Here is a 20,288-nt window from a genome sequence, read left to right as displayed (position 1 = left end):
AAACTTTTTAACCAAAAAAAAAGATTGTTTTATCTTTAAAATAAAATTTCCAGACTATAAAATTTCGTAGCTTTTACATGCTTACTTGTATTTTATTATTGCTTAATCTTTGGCCGATACACAGATCGAAAATTACACAGAATCCATTTAAAACATAATTAAACAGTGATTTTGGCTAAAATTAAATATTTAAACGTTTGTTTAAATAATTGTGCGTTATGGTCTCAGTGCACGTTGTTCATACGTATAATATTCTTAATGAATAAATCTCAATATTTAGTTGCTCTACTTTATGGCTATACTGAAGTGTATAAAAACAGTGTAAATAGTTTTGCATTCTTCAAAAAATTGTGTAAAATTGTAGCATACAAGATTTCCTACTTTGTAATTGACTTGTTAGTAAATTTGTGCTAAAACCACGTTGTTCGTTCGTAAAATCGAAGATATGGTCGTAGGGTTCGTGTATGTTAATTGCTATTGCATAAAGACTGTGGCACTTGTTTGCATAAGAGACGTACAACGTTTTTCTACAACATTATTTCAGCTTAAATCTAATCGTAGATATCTAAAGTACAACATATATGTGTACAACATGAATTAGTACTTGTGGAAGACAAGCATTTGGGTTTGTTCTAAAACAAATTACACGACGAAAAGCTTAACTAAACAAAAATGACATGTTCAACATAATATCATTTAAACGTAATCAAACACCTAAACATAGTTATCGGAAATCTGAATTTTACATGCTAATGCGATCGTTTTTAAGACACTTGATTTGGTAGGCGGTCGAAGGTTGAGGCAAAGGTCGTTGCTGTTTTTGTGGCTGTAAATACAGGCTCGATTGCCGGCTATACATGTAGTAACAGGAATATTTGGCACTCGACAACGTTTGAACATATATGGCGCTGCACTGGAAGCTTCTGGGGTTCATAGATGCCCCTCGCTACCCTATGGAATGTGTTTGCTGTGGCGCGATGGCTTCGGTGGCGGCGTCGGCGGACGCGGTTTGTTTCCATCGATGGCACCCACCAAACTGAAGTTCGTGGTCTCCAAATACTCGTACGTAGTGTTGGTAATACTGGTCTTCGTCAGGGTTGAGGTGGTGCTCATGCTGCTGCTGCTGGTGTTGCTAATAGTGCTGAGCATCGCATAACCATTCGGCGTCCAATCCATGTTTTGCGACAGGCTGGTAAAATCTGTTGAGTCACGTGCCTTGGCGGGCAACGGTGGTGGTCGAATGTCCTCCTCTGATGTGGAATCGGTGGTTTCTGTGGAGGAATTTAAATTTATATATTAAGGTATGCAATTAATGCTTAATTAATTGTAGCCAGCACTTACCAACAGAGTTGCGGTTGCTGCTTTCGGACAGGGAGCGCGTGTCAGGAAAATTCTTGATACTGGCCGTTGGCGTAGCGATGCTGGCAGGACGAGAGAGTCGACGCTCCTTCTCCATTTCCGAACGCAGAGGTCGCTTGGGGGTTAGCTGTGTAAATACCAATTGTTAGATAATGGTAAGGTAATCAATTTGATTAAAACTTACCTCCTCTGTCAGGACATGAGGGTCTGGCGTCTTGGGACCACTTAAAGAACTATTCGATGTGCTCGCTAGCGAGGCTATGGATACGTTGATCTCCTTCTCCGGCGTCGATGTGATAGTGGACAATGGCGGCGTGTACCATTGACTGCTGGACAGGCTAAGGGCTTCACGCTCCTGTGGTTTTAGATCGTTTTTAGAAAAAGTTGAATGTACTGCTACTACCACACACGGCTTACCTTCACCTTTCCATCCTTAGTTCTTCGCTTATTTGGAGTCTTATCCTTGCACTTGTTGCTCTTGATGCTCGGCGAGTGTCCCAAACTGGGCCTGGACATGTTGGCATAGCAAAGTAAGCAAAGACGATAAGCAACATAACGTAAATAATTAAACAAAACGAAAGAAAATGCAATTTAAAAATTAAACCAAATCAAAATAATGTTAGAGTCTCAAACTAAAAGCCAGCGGTTAGCATGAGGAAAGAGTTAAAAAGAGTTTTGGTTAGGGCAAGCATTCCAAACAACTCAATATCATCGAAAGCACTCACCTAGTGTTGAAACTTAGGCCGGAAAATGGGTTCTTAATCGAATTGGTCTGTGGACGCGGCAGAAATGTTGACTTCGACAAGCCGCTGCTACAATTGGAAATAGGAAGGGGGTTTAGTCAGCACCATCAGCAAAAGATTATTCCAACTTACTCTGAAGATCCCATGCTGGTTTCGGAGTGTCGATTGTTGCTGCCATCGAAGAGCGGAGGCAGGAAAGAGTTCGGACGTCGCATCACCACCGAGTCGCGTTCGATTTTGAGGTCACAGGACTTGCGACCATAGCGCAACTCCACATGCTGCTGCATGTCGGCGAAACAGCGTTCCAGGTGCTCCTGCAGAGCTTTCAGACTGTCTGGCGCCCGCAAGCGATGTAGCTGAATGGCCAAATCGAGCAGTGGAATCTGGTTGGCAATCAGTTCTTTGAGCTCTTCCACCAACTCCTTGTCGTCCGGATTCTGCTCCAAATAGTCATCGGTGAGGAAGGCTTCCTCGTACTTGGCAAAGCCGCCCATCACAGCCGGATCCACAATGCCATTAAGTTTCATACTCAGCGGGTTGATGTGCAGACTTTCGTCACTCTTGTGCAGAATCACCAGTTGTCGAATGTCACGGTTTGTGTCCTTCATAATTTCGACCGCCCGTTCAAGGGGTGAGATTTTAAAAGTATTGGTCTCAATAACGGGGAACCAGCGCAGAATACCCGGCAGAGGGTAGCGGATGAGCAGCTCAGTGCGCTCCAGCCACAGATTTCGTACATCGTCCCTGTCTCCACCGTTCAGGCTGTCCCGGAAGGGACGTGAAAACTGAAACTTTTGCACATTGTTGGCGGTGAAGTATTTGACGATTTCGTTGTTGATGATCTTATCGTTGAACTTGTTGAATGCCTGACCCATTATCGGCTCCACCTTGTTCACCTGTATGTACTGCCCATCACTGTTGGTGATGTCCTCGCCCGGCGCCTCCAGCGTTTGCATGAGCTCGGCCTGCGGATGCTGGACTAGCATACGGGCGCAGAAGTCACTGTGCCGCTCGTACTCCTTGCCACGGAAGATGTAGACGCGGTTCTGAAGAAAACGCGGGAATCCCCGCCCATAGAAGCACACGCGGAAGTATTCGGAATTGTGGCGCAGCTCTTTGATGATCTTCTCATAGAACAATGCCATGCGATTCAGAAGTTCAGCCAACTTAAGATAGTCGAAGATCTCCTCCTCGTACTGGCGAGCCAGCACCCTGCACATATCGATGGCGCACTCCCACTGTTTGCCCTTGTCGAAGAAATCCATGATCTCGAAGTAGAGCGCCTCCTTCAGTTGCCGGTGAGTGCGGCAGGTTCTGTGCCGATAGCTGCGTAGTTGGTGCGACAGCTCCGTATCCGTCCAACGCAGCAGTTCCGTGTGCAGCTTAAGCGTGAATGCCGCCTCCGTGTAGTTCTCGAACTCCATGTGCAGAGCGCACAGTTTGTCGACATACCGGATGTACATCTCCTTGAGATCCACCTCCGAATAGAACTGCAGCAGTGAGAAGGTGCAAGCCATGCGATTCTCCTTGCTCTCATCCTGGATGATAAATCGGTACTCCAGCAGCTTGTCCATCAGCCGGGTTACCATCTGCACAAAGGCAGTGCCATCCACGTTAAGCGTGCTGTGAGCAGCGCAGCGCTCCAGCATTATTGTCTCGAACAAATGCTTGTACTCGGCATCGCCCTTACCAGCCCCGATTAGGATATCCAACTTCTCAATCATCGCTGTCTTGAAGTCGGAAAAGTTACCCTTGTGATGGGCATTGTTGAACTTGGTATCGCCGTAACTTTCGAGCTCCAATCGCGAGCTGTAGTACTCGCACTGCATCATGTCGAAGAAGATGGGAATGGTCTCCTGGCGCAGCTCCTTCTCCGGTATCATGCTCATTTCCAGTATGTTCTCCACCAACTGCGGCACAAATTTGGGTTTGTGCTGTCCCAACTGGAACCACATCTTCCTGATCTCCATAGCCGTATCCTTGCGGATGTCACGATAGCGTGCGAACACAATTTGCCGTTTGTTATCGTTAAAGTCATTCAATTGCAGCGGTGATTGCACCAGAAAGGCGATAGAGCACTGGAAGAAGTTCGACCAGATCTGCTTCTCGAACGGGCACAAGAAGTAGTCCGTAATGACCACGGTGAGGTGCTTCAGAGCACCTAGAATCACAGTATTCTGGTGCATAATCATGTCCATCCAGTCCCGCGGAAACACTGCTTTCTGGTGCGGAGACACCAGCTCCTCAAATACCAAAAGGATCTCTATGACAAAGTGCTTCAACTCGCCGCGCTGGTGCAAGTCCTTCACAAAGTACTCGTAGTGCTGGGCGTCCATGCGCTGCAGTATACCCAGCATAATGGCAAAGAATTTGCCCACCAATCCCGTGTCCCTGTCCAGGGCGTGAGCTGCCTTCATTACGGTGCGGAACAGGATGATCATAATGTCTCGGATGTCATTGTGCGTGGATCCCACATCCGACCGGAACAGAAGTTTCAGTATGTTGTTCATGATGTTGATGCACTCGGCAATCTAACGATGAAAGTTGACATATTAGGTGTAGTTCAAATAGACTATGTGAGGAGTTATTAGGCCAAATTATTATTTGCAATCTAAGCAATTTGGAAAAGCCTTTAAAAAAATAATAGAAACTATTTGTATTACCAAATTGCTTGAGATTGGAAATATTAATTGGCATTGTGTTTTAAATCTATTTGTTGCTTGAGCTATCGGAGCTCCATTGACTAGCTGATTGGGTTTCAGAGGAAAAAGTTAACGTTAGTGTTCAATTAAATATAAGTAAACATTGCAGATTAAAAAAAAACACGAAACCATAGAACATTGCATTGCAAAAAGCTGGAACAACTTAAGCCTAACTTAGCGGCCGTCGATGGCGGAAAAACCAAGAAGCTGGGAAACTCGGTTCATGATTGTCCAGCTATCGATGGCGTGAAGCTTGGAAAGCCAATGCACGAAGTGGGCACGGATAACCTGCCCAGTTAGCTGCAAGCTTAACATCAGTACAAAATAATAATAATAAACTTAGGAGGTACATCATGGTAATACAAAACATTTGGGGTAACAAATCAAGGGATTGATGCTGGATCACAGGAACTGGAGCTAAACTGGCTGAGATTTTGAGATGAGAGACTTATATCCTTTACCTTTTTGTTGGCAGTCGTATCACATGTATGCAGTTGGGATTTTTTCTGTCCGAGCACTTTGGCGGCTTTCGAAAGATTCTTTTCTTGCTGCCAGATATCGGTTTTCGAGTCTCCCTAGTTTTTTGTACAAGGCAATTGCGGTGGCAACGACAGAAAAACGATAACAACACATTGGTTGGGTTGTGCGTGAATAAAGATTCGTTTTGAATTTTTGAGATATTATACGAAAAACATATAATGATTGTGGAATTAGAGAAGAGTTACAGACAGATAGGTATAGCTGAATAATTGGGTGCCAGTGAGGAGAGATCGAACATTCACATTTGGGTGGGTGTGTTCAGTGTTTCGGTGTGTGTTTGAGGTGTGTTTATAATTTACTGTTCCCAGGTGGTTGATGTGGTTTTTAAGGTGCTTTGATGAGCTGCCAAATGCAAATTGCTTTCTAACTATGACGATGACGGGTGTTCGGGTGCAGTACTAATGGCCAAACTAAACACTTACATGAGTTCGCTACGCCCCATGGTGGATACAAAGATAATCTCACTATAGACACACACGGAAAGATCGCTAACTAACATGGATCTATCGTGGACGTAACATTTCTATTTCACTACATTGTACAATCTTTATATGGTGCTTAGCACTAGGATATGGACGAACATTGATCTAAAACTAGGACACAAGACACATAACAAAAGTGGCAATAAATCATATAAGTTGCCAAATCACATGCTAACGTTCTTAAAATAAAAAGCAAATGCAACATGCTTAAACTAACTAAACATAGCTTGCAAAGATTAGGTTCTTAAATAATTTCTAAATAACTCGAACTGGAACTGAGCAAAATTAAGACAAATCACATGTCAAGAAGAATATATTTCTTATAGCAGATCGACCAAGTGTTTAATAGCCTCAAGTATTATGAATGCAAGTAATGGAATTGTATTTATTCATTAAATGGTTCAAGTTAATTAAAGGTTAAAGGCATCGCTGATGGATAATCTTTATTTTAAAATAAGTTTTATAAAGCAATTATGTGAGGAAAATTATTGCAAAAAGTTTTGTTTTTAGTTAGTTACTTAAGGAGCCAACTTGACTTGATCATGTGTTGAGTTATGTTTTAATTTTGCGTCTTGTCGGTGCATACACAAGACAACTTTCAAGGACGATGCATTGGATTAAAAACAAAATGCAGTTCCCAAATGATAAATTAGTGGCACACGCAATGTAGTTATTGCTTAAGCACATACCTCCTCCTTGCTCTCGAGGTGATCCTTGATGTGTTTGCAGAACACGGGCAGTAGGATGGCCCGACATTTGGGCAACGTAAACAGCTTCGTCTCCACAAAATCTTTGATGCATCCCATCTTAGACTGAGTAAGACGACGGGGCGGGAATTTCTCAAGGATTTCCACAATGGAAACGCTGTAAACAGTAATCATTACTAATAAGTTTCAACAATTCATATTATTTGTGTATTTCCACCTACCTCAAGCGCACTTGATCGAAGACCTGCATCAGATCGGTGGCTATGATGTGCAGATTCTTGAGCAGTGCTCCCTCCGATTTAAGCAGATTGCTCGGACAGCCAATCATGTCGATGAACATGCGAAGAAGCTCCTGCAACCGGGTAGCAAAGTCCACATAGTCCGTGTTGCAGTTCATCTCAGCGTAGAGCACACGCGATCGAATCACGAACTTCATCACATAGTGAAGGTAACGAGTCGTCTTGTACAGGCGTCGCACCTCCGCACTCTCCTCCAGATCATTGCCATCAGCGGACTTTTCTTTTGGTGAGATCGCATCACTAATGTTCTTCTGCAGCACATCCATTAATTTGCTATTGAATTGTAAAAAACCACATTAGAAAGTGTTCACCAGTGGGTGAAGAACAAAATATATATTACTCACGTATAGGCAAGTGTAAACGAGAAGCTCTCATTAATGTACACATCGAGAACAGTGAGAAAGTGTTGGTACTTGAGATCGGACACCGTTTCAATCAAATGTATAATGCTCATGAAGACGAGCTGGTCATATTTCTCCGGATGATCATTCTCCACCAGTATATTGAACAAGGCATCGAGTATGTCCTGCAGGAACTTCACCACCTCCTCTCCGGGCACTGTGGACAAGGCGTTTAGCGACTGTTCCAGCGTCTCCTTGTGCGCCGACCAATTCAAAAGACCCAACAAGCTTACTGTAAGAAAATACAATATTTAAGATAATTTTTGAGTACATAATTATAAGTCCCCAACTTACCGCTCTGAGTGAGCTTGGTGCTGCACAGGTTAACGCCAATGGACAGCTGATCTTTTGGCAGAAGAGTGAGTCCACCGATGGAGGGCTTTGCACCCTGGAGCTCAGCAACCGTGGCTGGAAGCTCCAAATAACAATTGGCTACCGTTTTGTCGTACTTCTTGTGATCGATCTTGTAAACGGCCAGGGTGTGTTGACCCTGCGTGATGGTTGTGCCATTGGCCTGCATTAGACGCACATATGCGAGGCCGAAGGGCTTCTCAGTTCGATCCTTTTGCTCATTGCTGCTACGATGCTTGAGCACAAAGCGCAGATGGCATTGCTTGAAGTCCTCAATGGGCACATGGATCTTGAAGGTCTCCTGCCACTTGGGCTTGTCATCATGGTAGTAGACCACCGATTTGTACTCATCAATGGGTTGATGTCCAGCTCCGATGCTCAGCACACCGGGCATAAGGTATCCCTGCTCATTGGCCACACACACCGACACCTCAACGTTCTTCTCCGAGGTTTTGGCAATGCGCGCAAATTCTCCACTACAGATGGTAAGGTACAAATCATTTCGCACATCGCCAGGCAGTATGACCTCTGGGAATCCCATTTTCCGGGCCACCGGCACATTAGTGTGCATCAGGCGTGGAAATTCTTCCCTAATCTGCTTAATGTCGCCCCGTAGCACTTCGATGGTTACTGCCATCTTAGAGTCAATCTTGCCGATATCCTTGTTCGCGATTAGCTTTCGCAGCGTTCCGTCCAGCGTTTCCTTTTCGCACATGATGAAGGGCAGGTCTATGTTGCCACGGAAGTCGTCCGACTTATTGATGAAGGGCGTGAGGTCCTTGCAGGCCACACCAAACGGACGTCGAATGATGTATTCCCCATTGCTGGTGGACGATCCGCTGGAGCTCACCGATAGCTGGGAGGCCTTGCGGCTGGAGGCGTTCAGCATGCTATTGGCAATGCTCATGCTCGTTCGCTTCGAATCGGAAGAATCCTTAAACTCCATGGAACCGATTCGGATGGCGTAGCACACCAGGTACATTTTGGCGATGGCCAGGTCGCTCTTACTGAGATCCGTGAACAGCACGCGGTTGTTGTCGATTTGCTCAACATCGCGGGCGCTTCCTGTCCTTGACCACTTGACCACATAGTTTTCGCTGATGGGTTTGTGCGTTTCCCCGTCGAAAAGTGTGAAGAGCAGGTCCGAATCCTCCTGGAACTTGCAAACGAAGGCGTTCACATGTAGCAGAATGTTGTGCGAGTACTTGTTGGGTGTTCTTGTAGTTCCCCGCTCGCTGGACAGCCGCTAAAGGTGGATACATAGATATAGGATTAGTTTAAATTCGGGATTCAAATATACTTATACAAATTAATGAGTCAAATCCCTCATGAATCATAATGCGTTAACATATAATAACTGGTAGAAGTTTTTTAGCAAGTGCAGTTGATGACAATCAATGTGACGCATTTGATGAAATATGAATAAAATTCCTGCTCATACTTATGTATATGTATCATATGTATAATCGGCATAGTTTTATTTACAGAAATATTAAGAAACGTACTCATTTGTACGATTCGTTGATGACTTGAACTTGACTTAATAGCTGACAGATATAGTTTTTCCCGCTGCAGCTTTAAATACTCACATTGGCCTTGTCGATGCGCTGAACAGCGTGCATATGTTGCTCGTAGAGCTCGGTGGTGCAGATGGCATTGGTGTCCAAGATGTCGCCGCTCTCATCGCGCACCACCATGTCCAGGCCGAGGAGCTTGTTGCCAGTATCGATCTGATTGGTGGCCAGCAGCTTCACCTTTCGCACCTCGTCCAATGGCAGATTTCCGGAGATCAAAGCCGCTCTATTGTTATTCAATTCGTTCATTTTGCGGCGAATTTTGGGAAAGCTGGGATTTGTGGTCTAAAATTGGAACACAAAGAGTTTAAAATGGGATTATGCTTGTGAATAATTTCACAAGAAACTCACCAGAAAGTAATTCTTGGCTATGGAGCCCCACTCCAAAATAACTTTGGTGATCTCCTCGACAATATCCGTGCGCTGGATGCAGAACTCCCCATTCACAATATTATATTCGCATAAGTGTATATAGCTCTTGGGAAATATGCCGCGTGTTTCCTTTGCTCTGAAATAATATCGAATATAAAAGAGGGGGAGTCATTAAAATGTGGCAAGCACATGGGATGCAACAGAAAAGTACAAATTGCCACTCCGTGCTTCATAAACGCCACAGTAGAAACTGGGTTTGTGGTTCCCCCCATCATCTGTTCAGTGAGGAATAAAGCTTTAGAACGACGCTCCACTGTGGACACTTCATATTTACATATATGACACAATTCAACAACCATTGCGGCTGATGAATTACCCAACCCAAGCCAAGAGATAGGGGAACTTAAAGCGCTGAAAAGCGTGCACTTCGGAAATGAAAGTGATATGGAATATTTTGTAAACAAAATAATCGCATATGAGATATAGGTTCTTAAGAACATTTCATACGTAATGCATGTACAATTGCAAAGCAAAGTTCCCTGAATAAGCTACCTTGCTGATTAATGATTTAAAAAAAATTTACTAAAATATATTTTCCAGTGTGCCAGTCTGCAGAGGAAGTGCGCTCAAAGTGTGACACTGTCGGATGAAATGGAATGCTTTAATTTGGCTCAATTCGCCGCTTGACATGCGGGGTGGCCGCTTTAATTGCTCGAGGCATTCATCACTTATAGAATCAGCAGCCCAATTCCCCCCCACTTCTCTCCTTTTTAGGGGTCCCTGAACCCCGGTCATAGTTCCACATCCACATCCACATCGTGGTTTTTCGGATCAGGTGTCCCGCACGCTGCGTAACCTTCAAATTGATTAACCATTTCCAATTGATTTCGCTGTCCAGACAGAGGCGGCGTTATTTTCGATATTTACGCTTTAAAATCGTGAGAAAATGCACAATTAAAGTTGATATTTTTCTATAAACAAAAATAGGCATTTGATGATGGGGAGCCAGCCATTGGAGCCATTGCATTCGAGCCGAAAGCAAACAGAAACTCGGACCAAAGAGGTTATCAGCATATCGGTTGTCGTCTCGCCTTGAATTTCTTTTTATTGCCGGGAGATAAACGCACAGTAGAGTGTGGGAATTGTTCTACGCAATTAAGGCAAATTAACGTTGTCCAAACTGGATGCGAACTGGTTTTCGTAGGCGATCATCACTGTGATCGGGGAATTCGTGCTTTTATTTATTTACTTTCTTTGCTGCCCGCTACCAGCTACCATTCGAGATGTCTGGCACTCAGAATCTCTGGTTCCACTTGGGATGGGGTTGTTTGGGTCAGCAGAAATATGAAAAAGGTCAGCTCCGTCAATTCGGATGGCGTTCTTCTTGTTTTCCTCGTTTTTTTTTTTCTTTTCTTGATAAGACGTGGTCAGCCGTCAGGCAGATAAAAACCAAGAGAGATACAAGAAACATAGGAAAATGAAACGCAAACAAACCAAAACGGCAGCAAAAGGGTCAAACCATGTATAAATATTGAATGTAGGCATGGGTTGGGAAAAGAAAAACTTTATCTCGTCATTGGACGGACGGATGTGCTGCTGGCATGCAACTTTGGCAACCACATATGGTGGCATCTGTTTTGGAGTAAAGGATGAAGGAGCGAGGTTGGGCAAGAGCGCTGGCACAGATTTCATCGGAATACCCAGGCACATCTTCTTGAGCGGTAAACAAAGGCCGAGCCAAATGGGCGGCGCTTGTGTACCTGATTTACGATTGCTTCACTCTGACTGTGCCAGTGACTGTGCCTGTGAAATATCTGTTTCAAGCATTTCCGCTTCTGAACTTTGGCTGCTGGCTGCTGTTTCTTCTGTTTTCCCGTCCGTCTGTCGATTGTCTGCCACTTTTTTGTCCGCCAATGTCTGGGATGTTTCCCCCCGACGCTCATGCATATGCATTAGACAAACGAGATTGCAGTGAAAGTCGGGGAAAAAGATCTGGCAGATTGTTTGATTAGACAAGCTACACCGATCAAAATAATAGCAGTGCATACTTTACATGGAAATTAATGAAATCAAGTGATTTACAAGTTGTTTTTCTAAGGTGTTACAAACTGATTTTAGGGAGGAAACATTATTTTCAACTGTTGGAAGTTAATGTGAATTGCGCCTTTGTTTGATTTGCATAACTACTCACTTTTGTCTGTAGCCGTAGTACCAGTGGGTGGTCTCCTTAAGAATTATGACCGCATCACCCACATCCAGATTGAGGCGATGTGGCTTCGTCTCCTGGTCGAAATTGCACTTGGCTGAAAGGAAGATACATTTTGAAATTAGTATAAAATCGACTGAATATAATGTAGATTCACATGCGATGGGAGCTTAGTTTGAAGCACCTTTTCCAGTTGTCAGCCGCTGCGAACTGAGCGAAATCACAGTGAAATCAACGCGAATCAACGGGAGCGGAAGGTTATCAATTAGCTCAAAATTTCCAACATGAGGGGGAAGCGCTGATCATCGGAAACTGGGTTGTCGCTATCTGTGCACCCAAGCGGATGGGATATTTGATAAACCCAGCAACGTTCCACCGGAATCCCCTTTTTCTAACCCCCTTGTGCAACCAATTCATTTCATACGTGAGATCTAACATACAAATTGTATCTCGCTTTGGGCAACTTCCTCGAAAGCCCACTGTCGATAAGACTTGGATGTCTGCCGGGGAACTGCAAATGACGCACTTGCATTGCAAGTGTTCACTGATATCGCGCCAAGAAGTCGGAAATACAGCTTGGCATCCCGGAATCTGCTTCTAGTGCTACGATAAGTGGTCCATTTTAAAATAAGTCGCAAAACTAATACATGTGACAAGAGGAACAGTGTACAATCTCTCTTGGTTTAGCAAACTATAAGTTATTAGTTGAGGCAGGTTTTTGGGCTCATGCAAAATAGCCATGATTATTTCGCAAGTGAGTAATTACAACATGAAGCAATATTGTGCTACCGCGGCGTATAAAGTTGTTTTAATATTAATCAAATCATGCTACAAAAACCCATTACGTGCACTCCCTTAGGAGTAGTTGTGTTTCTGCTTTCCCCGCACGAGACATAATGGGACATAACCATCGACGCCGACAAACTTCCTTCTCGCCTGATAGTGCAAGTTGGAGATATAAGCAACAGCATATATATAACATATATAGTTGAGCCACACACAAATGTGCATCCCCCATAAAAACCCTCGTTCCGTACTCGTACTCGTACTCGAGTTCCCATCGCCGCAGTCAAGCACAAAAGATACAAAATCCAAGTTGAGCCGCCTTCGCGTGGCACGCTCCGGGTGGTGCTGTTGTTGCTGTTGCGGATGGTGGTGCTGATGACGGCGGTAATAGTGGTGCTGCGACTGGTGGTGGTGGTGGCGGTGGTGCCGACGGCGACTGCGTAACAGAAGGGGAGCAGTGGAGCCAATGGGATACGGTCCAATGACCGATGCTCGCGATGTTCGCGCTGCCCGATCTCGATGGAAAGCATAACAAGCGAGAACGACCTCCACAGCACATTAAGAGCGACAGCGGCAGCAATTCGCAAAAGGTATTCAGTGCCGCTGCTGCTGTGCTCCAACAGCAGAGGGCAAATTAATAGCACTGCTGCCCACAAACCCCAATATGGTTCATTCACATGCCTATGCGTTGATATTCCAAAGTCAAGCCAATTAGTTGGCAAAATCAGAAATATGGAAAAAGCATAGTATTACAAGGGCGCTAAAGAATTCGCGTATGTAGTTGATTGCATTGTATGAGTATCTATGTACGATATACGAATTTAGAATATAGAATAGACCAGTAATATTTCTATTTCCTGCTACCAATTTGACCACAAGTGTACTATACGTGTGAGATGGTTTTATCTGTTACTTTTTTTGCGCTTTGCATTTTATTTCGTCTGTCCAATTGCGTGGAAAGTTAACTTGGAGTGGGACTGGGTCAATTGCGGAAACCAGTTGAGCGAGCCTCTTTAGAAGAGCTTTCCCAGCTGGGAAAGTTTCGCTAGAAGCGCGTAAATATAGATCTAAGCAATTATTAAACTTATCGAATTGATTGAATTTATAATTAATATCCAATGCGCAGAGCGATTAAGCGGAATCCACTGCTTTCCGCGTCTGAAAGCTATTTATGCCCAAGTAATATAAGTACTCGGAAATGGCAATGAATCATCCAACGTCGACGTAGACGTCGACGCCTACGACGGAGCGGTACCGCTGCGGTCAAGCAATCAGTCACAGGGAATGCCACACCTTTAAGGCCCCAGAACCACTACCTCAGTTGAGTTGATGGAGTTGAGGGAGTTGGGTTCAAGAACGATCAAAAACGTCATTAAATCGAGCCCATTTCCTTTCGTTCAGTTTGCCGATAAGCGAAACAAAGCCTATCCCAAGACCCTTTTTCCTCCACTGCAGCAGCGCAGCGACAAACTTGTTGACTAACGGAAACAATCATAAATAATGAAATGCACAACTTGCTGGTCTATAAATACCCAGGGATGGCAGGGCGGGGGAGTCACGGTTCAATGGCAGCGAGAAGGAAAAAGGGTTCGGACCAATATAGAAAACCGTCTAAACAGCCAGCATTCAACAGGCAGACAGGTACACCAAACAGAGTATGCTCATACAATGCTCAGGTTTATTTTAGAAATGCACAAGGGAAAATATTTTAAATACGATTCACGATCAGTTCATAAAATAATATACATATACTTTGTTTTCTGGGTGTGTTTATGATATATCTTAAGAAAGATCATTTCTTCGAAAAACCCCCTTTTGTAAACACCACGCACACCATCAGCATCAAGATCACCCACTTTTTTGTGCCGTGTAGAACGAACTCCAACGGATGCAGCTGCACCTGGAAAAGGGAGCTGTTGAAGTGCCCCCCAGCACGTGAACAAAGTGTGCCTTATCCGCGAGCAAGCAAAGACCCCATTTGGTTTATAGTTTGCTATAAGCTAGATAAAAGCAAAAGCCAAAACAATAATAAATCGCAGTCCATAAAGCAACGTGAATATATAAAATAAACCGCAGTTCAGGCGCTTCGTCATCAATTGGTGTCGAAGTTGGCGTCGTGACTGGTGACTGGACAGCATGAAAAAATAAAAGAGAAATACTAAAAACAAAAGTACAACAACGTGACAACCACAGTCACAACTTGGCTCATTTCAAAGTCTCTGGTTTAAATAGCACGCGGCTCAGAGAAGATTCTTTATGTCTATATATGATCAAACTACACATATGCAAATTCTCTTCATACATTTAGGCGTTTTTTTTTTCCTATATAAAAGCGGGTTTGTTTGGCGCTCTCTAACGCTCGGGGTATTCGGGTATAAATATCCAAGTAAGCTCATACTATGAGCTAAGCCCCTAAAGCGTTTTCTATATATATATATTTGTTCTGCTATATATACGTTTTTAATTGCCCAAAGCCTGGGGAACCGTTTGGAGGGTTAATTTTAATGATTCTCGCTGGTTAAGATGCTCTGGCATTGACTAATTACAAAGTGGCACAGAAGATCTCTGAAATGGGGAGAGGTGTTGTTACTATGGATATGGAAAATACAGCACTTGTGTGTTCAGCAGATTGGGGGAGTGCACGATGGGAGTTCTATTGTTCACTTTGAATATCTCCCAATGCAAAACAGATACAAATACATATGCGGCTAATTGCAGACGCTGGGAGGAATTTATAATTGGCTATTGTGAATTAATTACCTCGCACGGATTCCAGTACAATCACAACCAAATATCAATTACTAGTTTATAGTGTTTATGTTTCTCTGTACATTCCTAATAAGATAGACACGAAAAAGTGATCGCAAATAAATTGTATATCGCGTTTTTGGCATTATCTTTATATAAACATTGCCCCCCTATCTATCCTATCTATTTCCAAAGAACTTTTGGGCTTGCCAAAAAGGAAATATTCAAGAGGCTTTCGAAAATTGGGTAAACCTGAAACCGAAAATGTGGCACTAACAAGCAAACCCTACATATCCCCCTCCATCTTGGACTCCTAGATAATATTTGATGGGACATAAATTCATAAAAATACTTGCGCAACCGCTGCGAGCGTCTTGCCCGTTGACACTTACGGTTAATGTCGTTGCGGTCGTAAAAAGTATCCAGATACAAATTAGAATGAGTATCCAAAAAGCAGAAGGAATGTTGATAAAAAAAAAGAACGTTATTATTACGGAGCATAGCCATAAAAAATTGCGGAGCAACACGAAAGACAAAAGAGGAAATGTAAACACAAACTTGACCCATTTGGGCCATCCAAGAAAATCACTTAAAAACAATCTAAAATTGGTTTTATGACTCTTTGAACATGTAAGGTTAACTGCTTGGATAGAATAATGTTTCCTCAAAGCCATTATATCAATATGGGACTTTTTCCAAAAAAGATTATTCTGTTTCAAAATAATGCATCCTGGTTTCTAAACTTCAAAAAGCAATAGTTCTCAGAAATTTCGCAAAAAAATGTTATATTAAAATTAAGCATTCTATAAAAATCCAAAAAAATATATAAAAAAAATACCTTTTGTCTAAACAAAGAAAGCTTTTGTTTATGTTTATAAAACATATTTTTAATGACTACCTAATGCGATAAAACGCGATCAAAAGTCGAAAACCTCGTGTGAAAAATATTTCAATGGAACCTGGTAACCTTTGTAGCGTTAGCTCACATTTCTCGGGCAGCTGAAACCAGTTTCCACTTACACCGGATGACGCACTGTGCCCCAATGATGCAGCCACCTCCCCCCGACCCCTTTTGGCTCCCCCGCCCACTTTCCCTGATCGGATTCGATCCCCATAACTGCTCTTTGCGGCAGGCAATTTATGTTTAATTAAGCAATTTCCGAGAGCAATCGAAGATTGCAGTTGGTCAATTAGCATAGAAGGGAAACCAAAGATGCGACAATCTCCGACATTGGCAATCTGCGAAGAAGGGGGTGGAATGAATAGTTGCAAGTTGGAATGGGGGAAAGCGATTGAGTTTCCATTTTGATTGCGAAATGGAAAGTGGAGATTCGCTTGCCAAGGGGGAGTATGTTCTGATAGTGGAGGGTTCTTGGGGTGACGATCCAAGTGGAATCAGAATCACAAGTGGATGTGCGAGTCACTTGGGCGGTTGCTCAACTATCCGAAGTTGATGGAAGATGGCACATATGTACATACATGTTTGCATGAGTGAGGGTAAAGTCCGGGGATGAGTGTTTCCCGATCTGAGTCAGCAGCGCAAACAATTATGCAGCCGCCCCGGAGGAAGGGCATCTGCCACGTGATAAGGCGAATCGGGGGACTCTTATTCGGTTGAGCAACAATATCTCCAAAATTATAGACCCTGAGACATCAAAGATAACAGGGTTAGTTTCTAAGTTCTATATTTCGCTTACAAATAAAACTAACAATCTTTATGACTTTCCGAACACAGTAGATACAATTCGATGGTAACCCTAAATTATAAGGTTGGAAATCTGAGCAGTTTTTTTTTCGGCTCGCTTCCAAATTTGATTAAGTTTTTACTTGGTGTGTGGAAATGGCCTAGGAAAAATGCTTTCCTTTGAAATTATGCAAATCAAAAGGCTTTTCATGCATCTTAAACTCCAACGAAGTGGAAAATTTTAATTAAATTGAGAAAACCCAGACTCTGAAATCAGAAACCAAATCAACTAGGCCCCCTTCTATCCCATCCCCTCCCCACCCTGTGTATATTCTTTCGGCATGGGTTTCCACTACACTTTTCACTACTCTCAGGCCTCATTAAGTTTTACGTTTACTTTGTGAGCTCTTCCCTTCATTTGATGTTGTTGTATTTATTATTAACGCGGTTGTTGTTTTAGCTATTCAAATTTAAATGTAGAATGCATCTGCGTGGAGTGGTTAAATAAAACCGAGTGTCTGAGGGAAAATGGGGAGCCCTGCAGGTGCACACCAACTAGAGGCAATGAACAGTGGAGTAGTGCAGCAATGCAGTGAAGATGTCACCGCAGGCAAACTTTTAACTTGGTCGACAGACAAATCATCAAAACCAGATGCGGCACAGTGGGACAAAAAAGGAATATGTTGGCGTAAGAAGATTATTACTTTTATTGCGAAACTGATCAAATTTGGTAGCTAAATTTATACTAGTTAATAACTAGTGAATATTACATTTCTTGACTATGTGCTTGCTTAACCGCTGTGTATCATTTGAGGTATAATTCAGAAATCATACCACTGTGCATGGAGGTGAGTAAGCAGGGAGATGCAGCATTCCATTTCACAGGAGTGAGTGGGGAAAATATATATGTACATATGCACCCGATCTTTTGTATACGAGTGAGTGTGCTCCAAACTGCCGCTATGCAGGAGGCCGAGGACTTAACTTTAACTCGCTCACTCACTCGCACTTCAACGGAATTCACATTCTGCCAAGTGCCACCCACAAACACAGGCACACATCGATAAACGATAACGATTGAATGGGCCCCATAAAGTGATAAAGCGATTACTCAATGGTTATCGCCTTCAACTAACTACAATGCTTCAAAAAAAATAATACGCAAAATGGATGAGCTGCCAAGCAAATCTCATGGTTTAAGAATTTTTACAAAATGTGGGACAGACAGCCGGCTGTTTGCTTAGAATTTGAAAATTGAAACGAACAAAAGGTATGCAAACAGAATGGAAAACAGCGATAAGACAAGAATACATCAAACTGCCATTGATAAGGAGTTTCTTTTGAATTCCGTATATGCTGTAAGTCGTTTTCGCATTACAAAGGCCAAATTCGCCACTCAATGCCAACGACTAACTTATCTACCGCCCCATATTCCACATATTATCGCACTTAATTACATTATACCACCAACCAGCGACCGTTCACCACCCACTGCCCCTGCCCACCTGGCCACGCCCCAAAGGTACTATCAGATACTCGTATGCGCAGCGATTTCGACAGCTAGTAAGCGCGCAAACACAAAAAAGGGCAGAGACAGAGGCAAACATGTGTAAATAACAAGTGCAAACACACCGGCAAGCTCCATTCGAGTGTTAACGAATGAGATTCCCAGTTCCACTCGATCTACCTGAACTAGAGGTATGTACCTGTACTTTATGTACCTGTCGTATCTATTGATCAGCGGTGAAAAGGTCAACAAAGCGGGAGCCATAAAAAATTCACACGCATTCGAAGCGGGTCGCGATTAGATATTTCATGGTCACTGCCATTGAATTGGGATTTGTCTCCCAGTGTACACAGAAAACAAACATTTGATAAATATCTTTTTCAGCTCTATACGACTCTTCTGATCTCATGATTTACCATCAAGAATGCAGAGATAGTGAAGCATCTGTCTGGGGTTACAAATCCCCCAGCAATCAAGAAGTTATAGTCTTTATAATGTTATAGAATTTGGTAGTAGCTAAAATTAAAAAAAATAAAAATATAAACGCTCCAAACAAAATGTATACAATTTTTTCCTGTGTACCAGCTCTTTTTTCTGACAGTGTGTTGCAGTTGCACGTGTGAGAGAGACAGTGTGAAAAACGAGAGAGGCGATAGAAAACAGGTTTTAGTTTCAAGAGCAAATCTCAGAATTTTATGCTAGTGTTGAATGAGCAGGATGAAATGAAAAGAAAAACGAAACAACACAGAGAGAGCGGGAAAAGGGAGGATCAACAGCAGCCGAGTGAGCGTGTGCAAGCGAGAAGGTGCAACAAGTTTTACCGTAGAAACGCAGCAGGAGGCACACACATGCGGTGTATTAAGAGAGAGAGAGAGAGATGGGTGGGGGTGGAGGTGGGTTGTGCTCTGGAGAGGAGCGCCCAACAGTTCATAAACTTTTCCTTTATGGTTGTTTACAGAGCACTTTGTTTAAACATTCTTGCCTAGTCAATATTCTACCTAATTTATCGGCTTAATTGCCGCATTGCCAACTTACCAATGCCGAATTCTGCCTGCTTGGCATTGCAATCGCTCCACACACTCATCTTGAAGGCTTTTCTTCTCGTCGTTGTTTTTGCTTCTACTAGTGTTGTTGCTGATATTGTTGTTTCTGCGCCGACTTTTACCACCAACACGGCGACAAACGATCGCTACTCACACATGCAAAGCGATGGACTTTCGTTTGCGAAAATAAAAACAACACGACATTAAATTAGGCAACGGCAAAAGAGCAACACGTAGTTGAAATTTTGATTTCGTTTTCACAATGCCGCCAACACAAGCATTTCGCCTTAGATATCGCCTCCGATTTCGCTACAGATTTCGACGAAAAGCACACCGGTTGGAGAATTGCAACAAATCGTTACAAATAATTATTGCACAAAAGCTAGCATTCCGCACAAATTGTCGCTCCGCTAATGCATTTTGCGTTGTTTTTCGCTCGTTTTGTTCTCGATTTGGGCTGGGAGTTGGCCGCTGCCGCTCAGCTAATTATCTCCGCTCACACTCCCGCACATGTACACGCACTTGAACGCACACACACACCCGTGTGTGTCAGTTCCCCAATTAATTAATTAAGCGCTCTCGCAAGAGGACCCGCGCGTTTCAACTGTTTGTTGTGAATGAGCGTGCTCGGTGCTCAGTTGTACCGTTCTGTTCCCACTCAAAAATCTTCCCTCTTATAGATTGCCCATACAGCGTGTTCACACTGTTGATGTGAAATGGTATTTTACTTAATTAGCCAGTGCGGTCACATAAAAATGCAAAAATTGTCTTGACGTGCAAATGA

General features: G+C 43.2%; 1 protein-coding gene across 3 annotated transcripts; it reads right to left on the bottom strand.

Annotated features, from left to right (window-relative positions):
• Positions 1–62: 62 nt before the first annotated feature.
• LOC6537941 (dedicator of cytokinesis protein 1) lies at positions 63–20,128 on the bottom strand. Of its 3 annotated transcripts, XM_015193089.3 has the most exons (15): positions 19,497–20,127; positions 11,722–11,833; positions 9,510–9,666; positions 9,174–9,443; positions 7,528–8,830; positions 7,177–7,465; positions 6,755–7,105; positions 6,516–6,690; positions 5,266–5,379; positions 2,235–4,633; positions 2,085–2,171; positions 1,777–1,867; positions 1,544–1,714; positions 1,342–1,486; positions 63–1,271 (listed from the first exon to the last, which is right to left on the bottom strand). In XM_015193089.3, the coding sequence occupies exons 1-15, from the start codon at positions 19,543–19,545 to the stop codon at positions 952–954; spliced, it is 6,033 nt and encodes a 2,010-aa protein (XP_015048575.1). In that variant the 5' UTR covers positions 19,546–20,127; the 3' UTR covers positions 63–951. The 3 variants fall into 3 exon arrangements, with proteins under 3 accessions (XP_015048575.1, XP_002098481.2, XP_039231233.1); XM_002098445.4 differs by lacking the exon at positions 5,266–5,379; XM_039375299.1 differs by lacking the exons at positions 63–1,271; positions 1,342–1,486; positions 1,544–1,714 and having other exon boundaries at positions 1,858–1,991; positions 19,497–20,128.
• Positions 20,129–20,288: the final 160 nt, after the last annotated feature.

This window comes from Drosophila yakuba, chromosome 3R, assembly GCF_016746365.2.
Source record: "Drosophila yakuba strain Tai18E2 chromosome 3R, Prin_Dyak_Tai18E2_2.1, whole genome shotgun sequence".
Classification (NCBI taxonomy): Eukaryota; Metazoa; Arthropoda; class Insecta; order Diptera; family Drosophilidae; genus Drosophila; species Drosophila yakuba.
The sequence above is the reverse complement of the archived record's forward strand: the minus strand, read 5'-3'. Positions and strand labels throughout refer to the sequence as shown.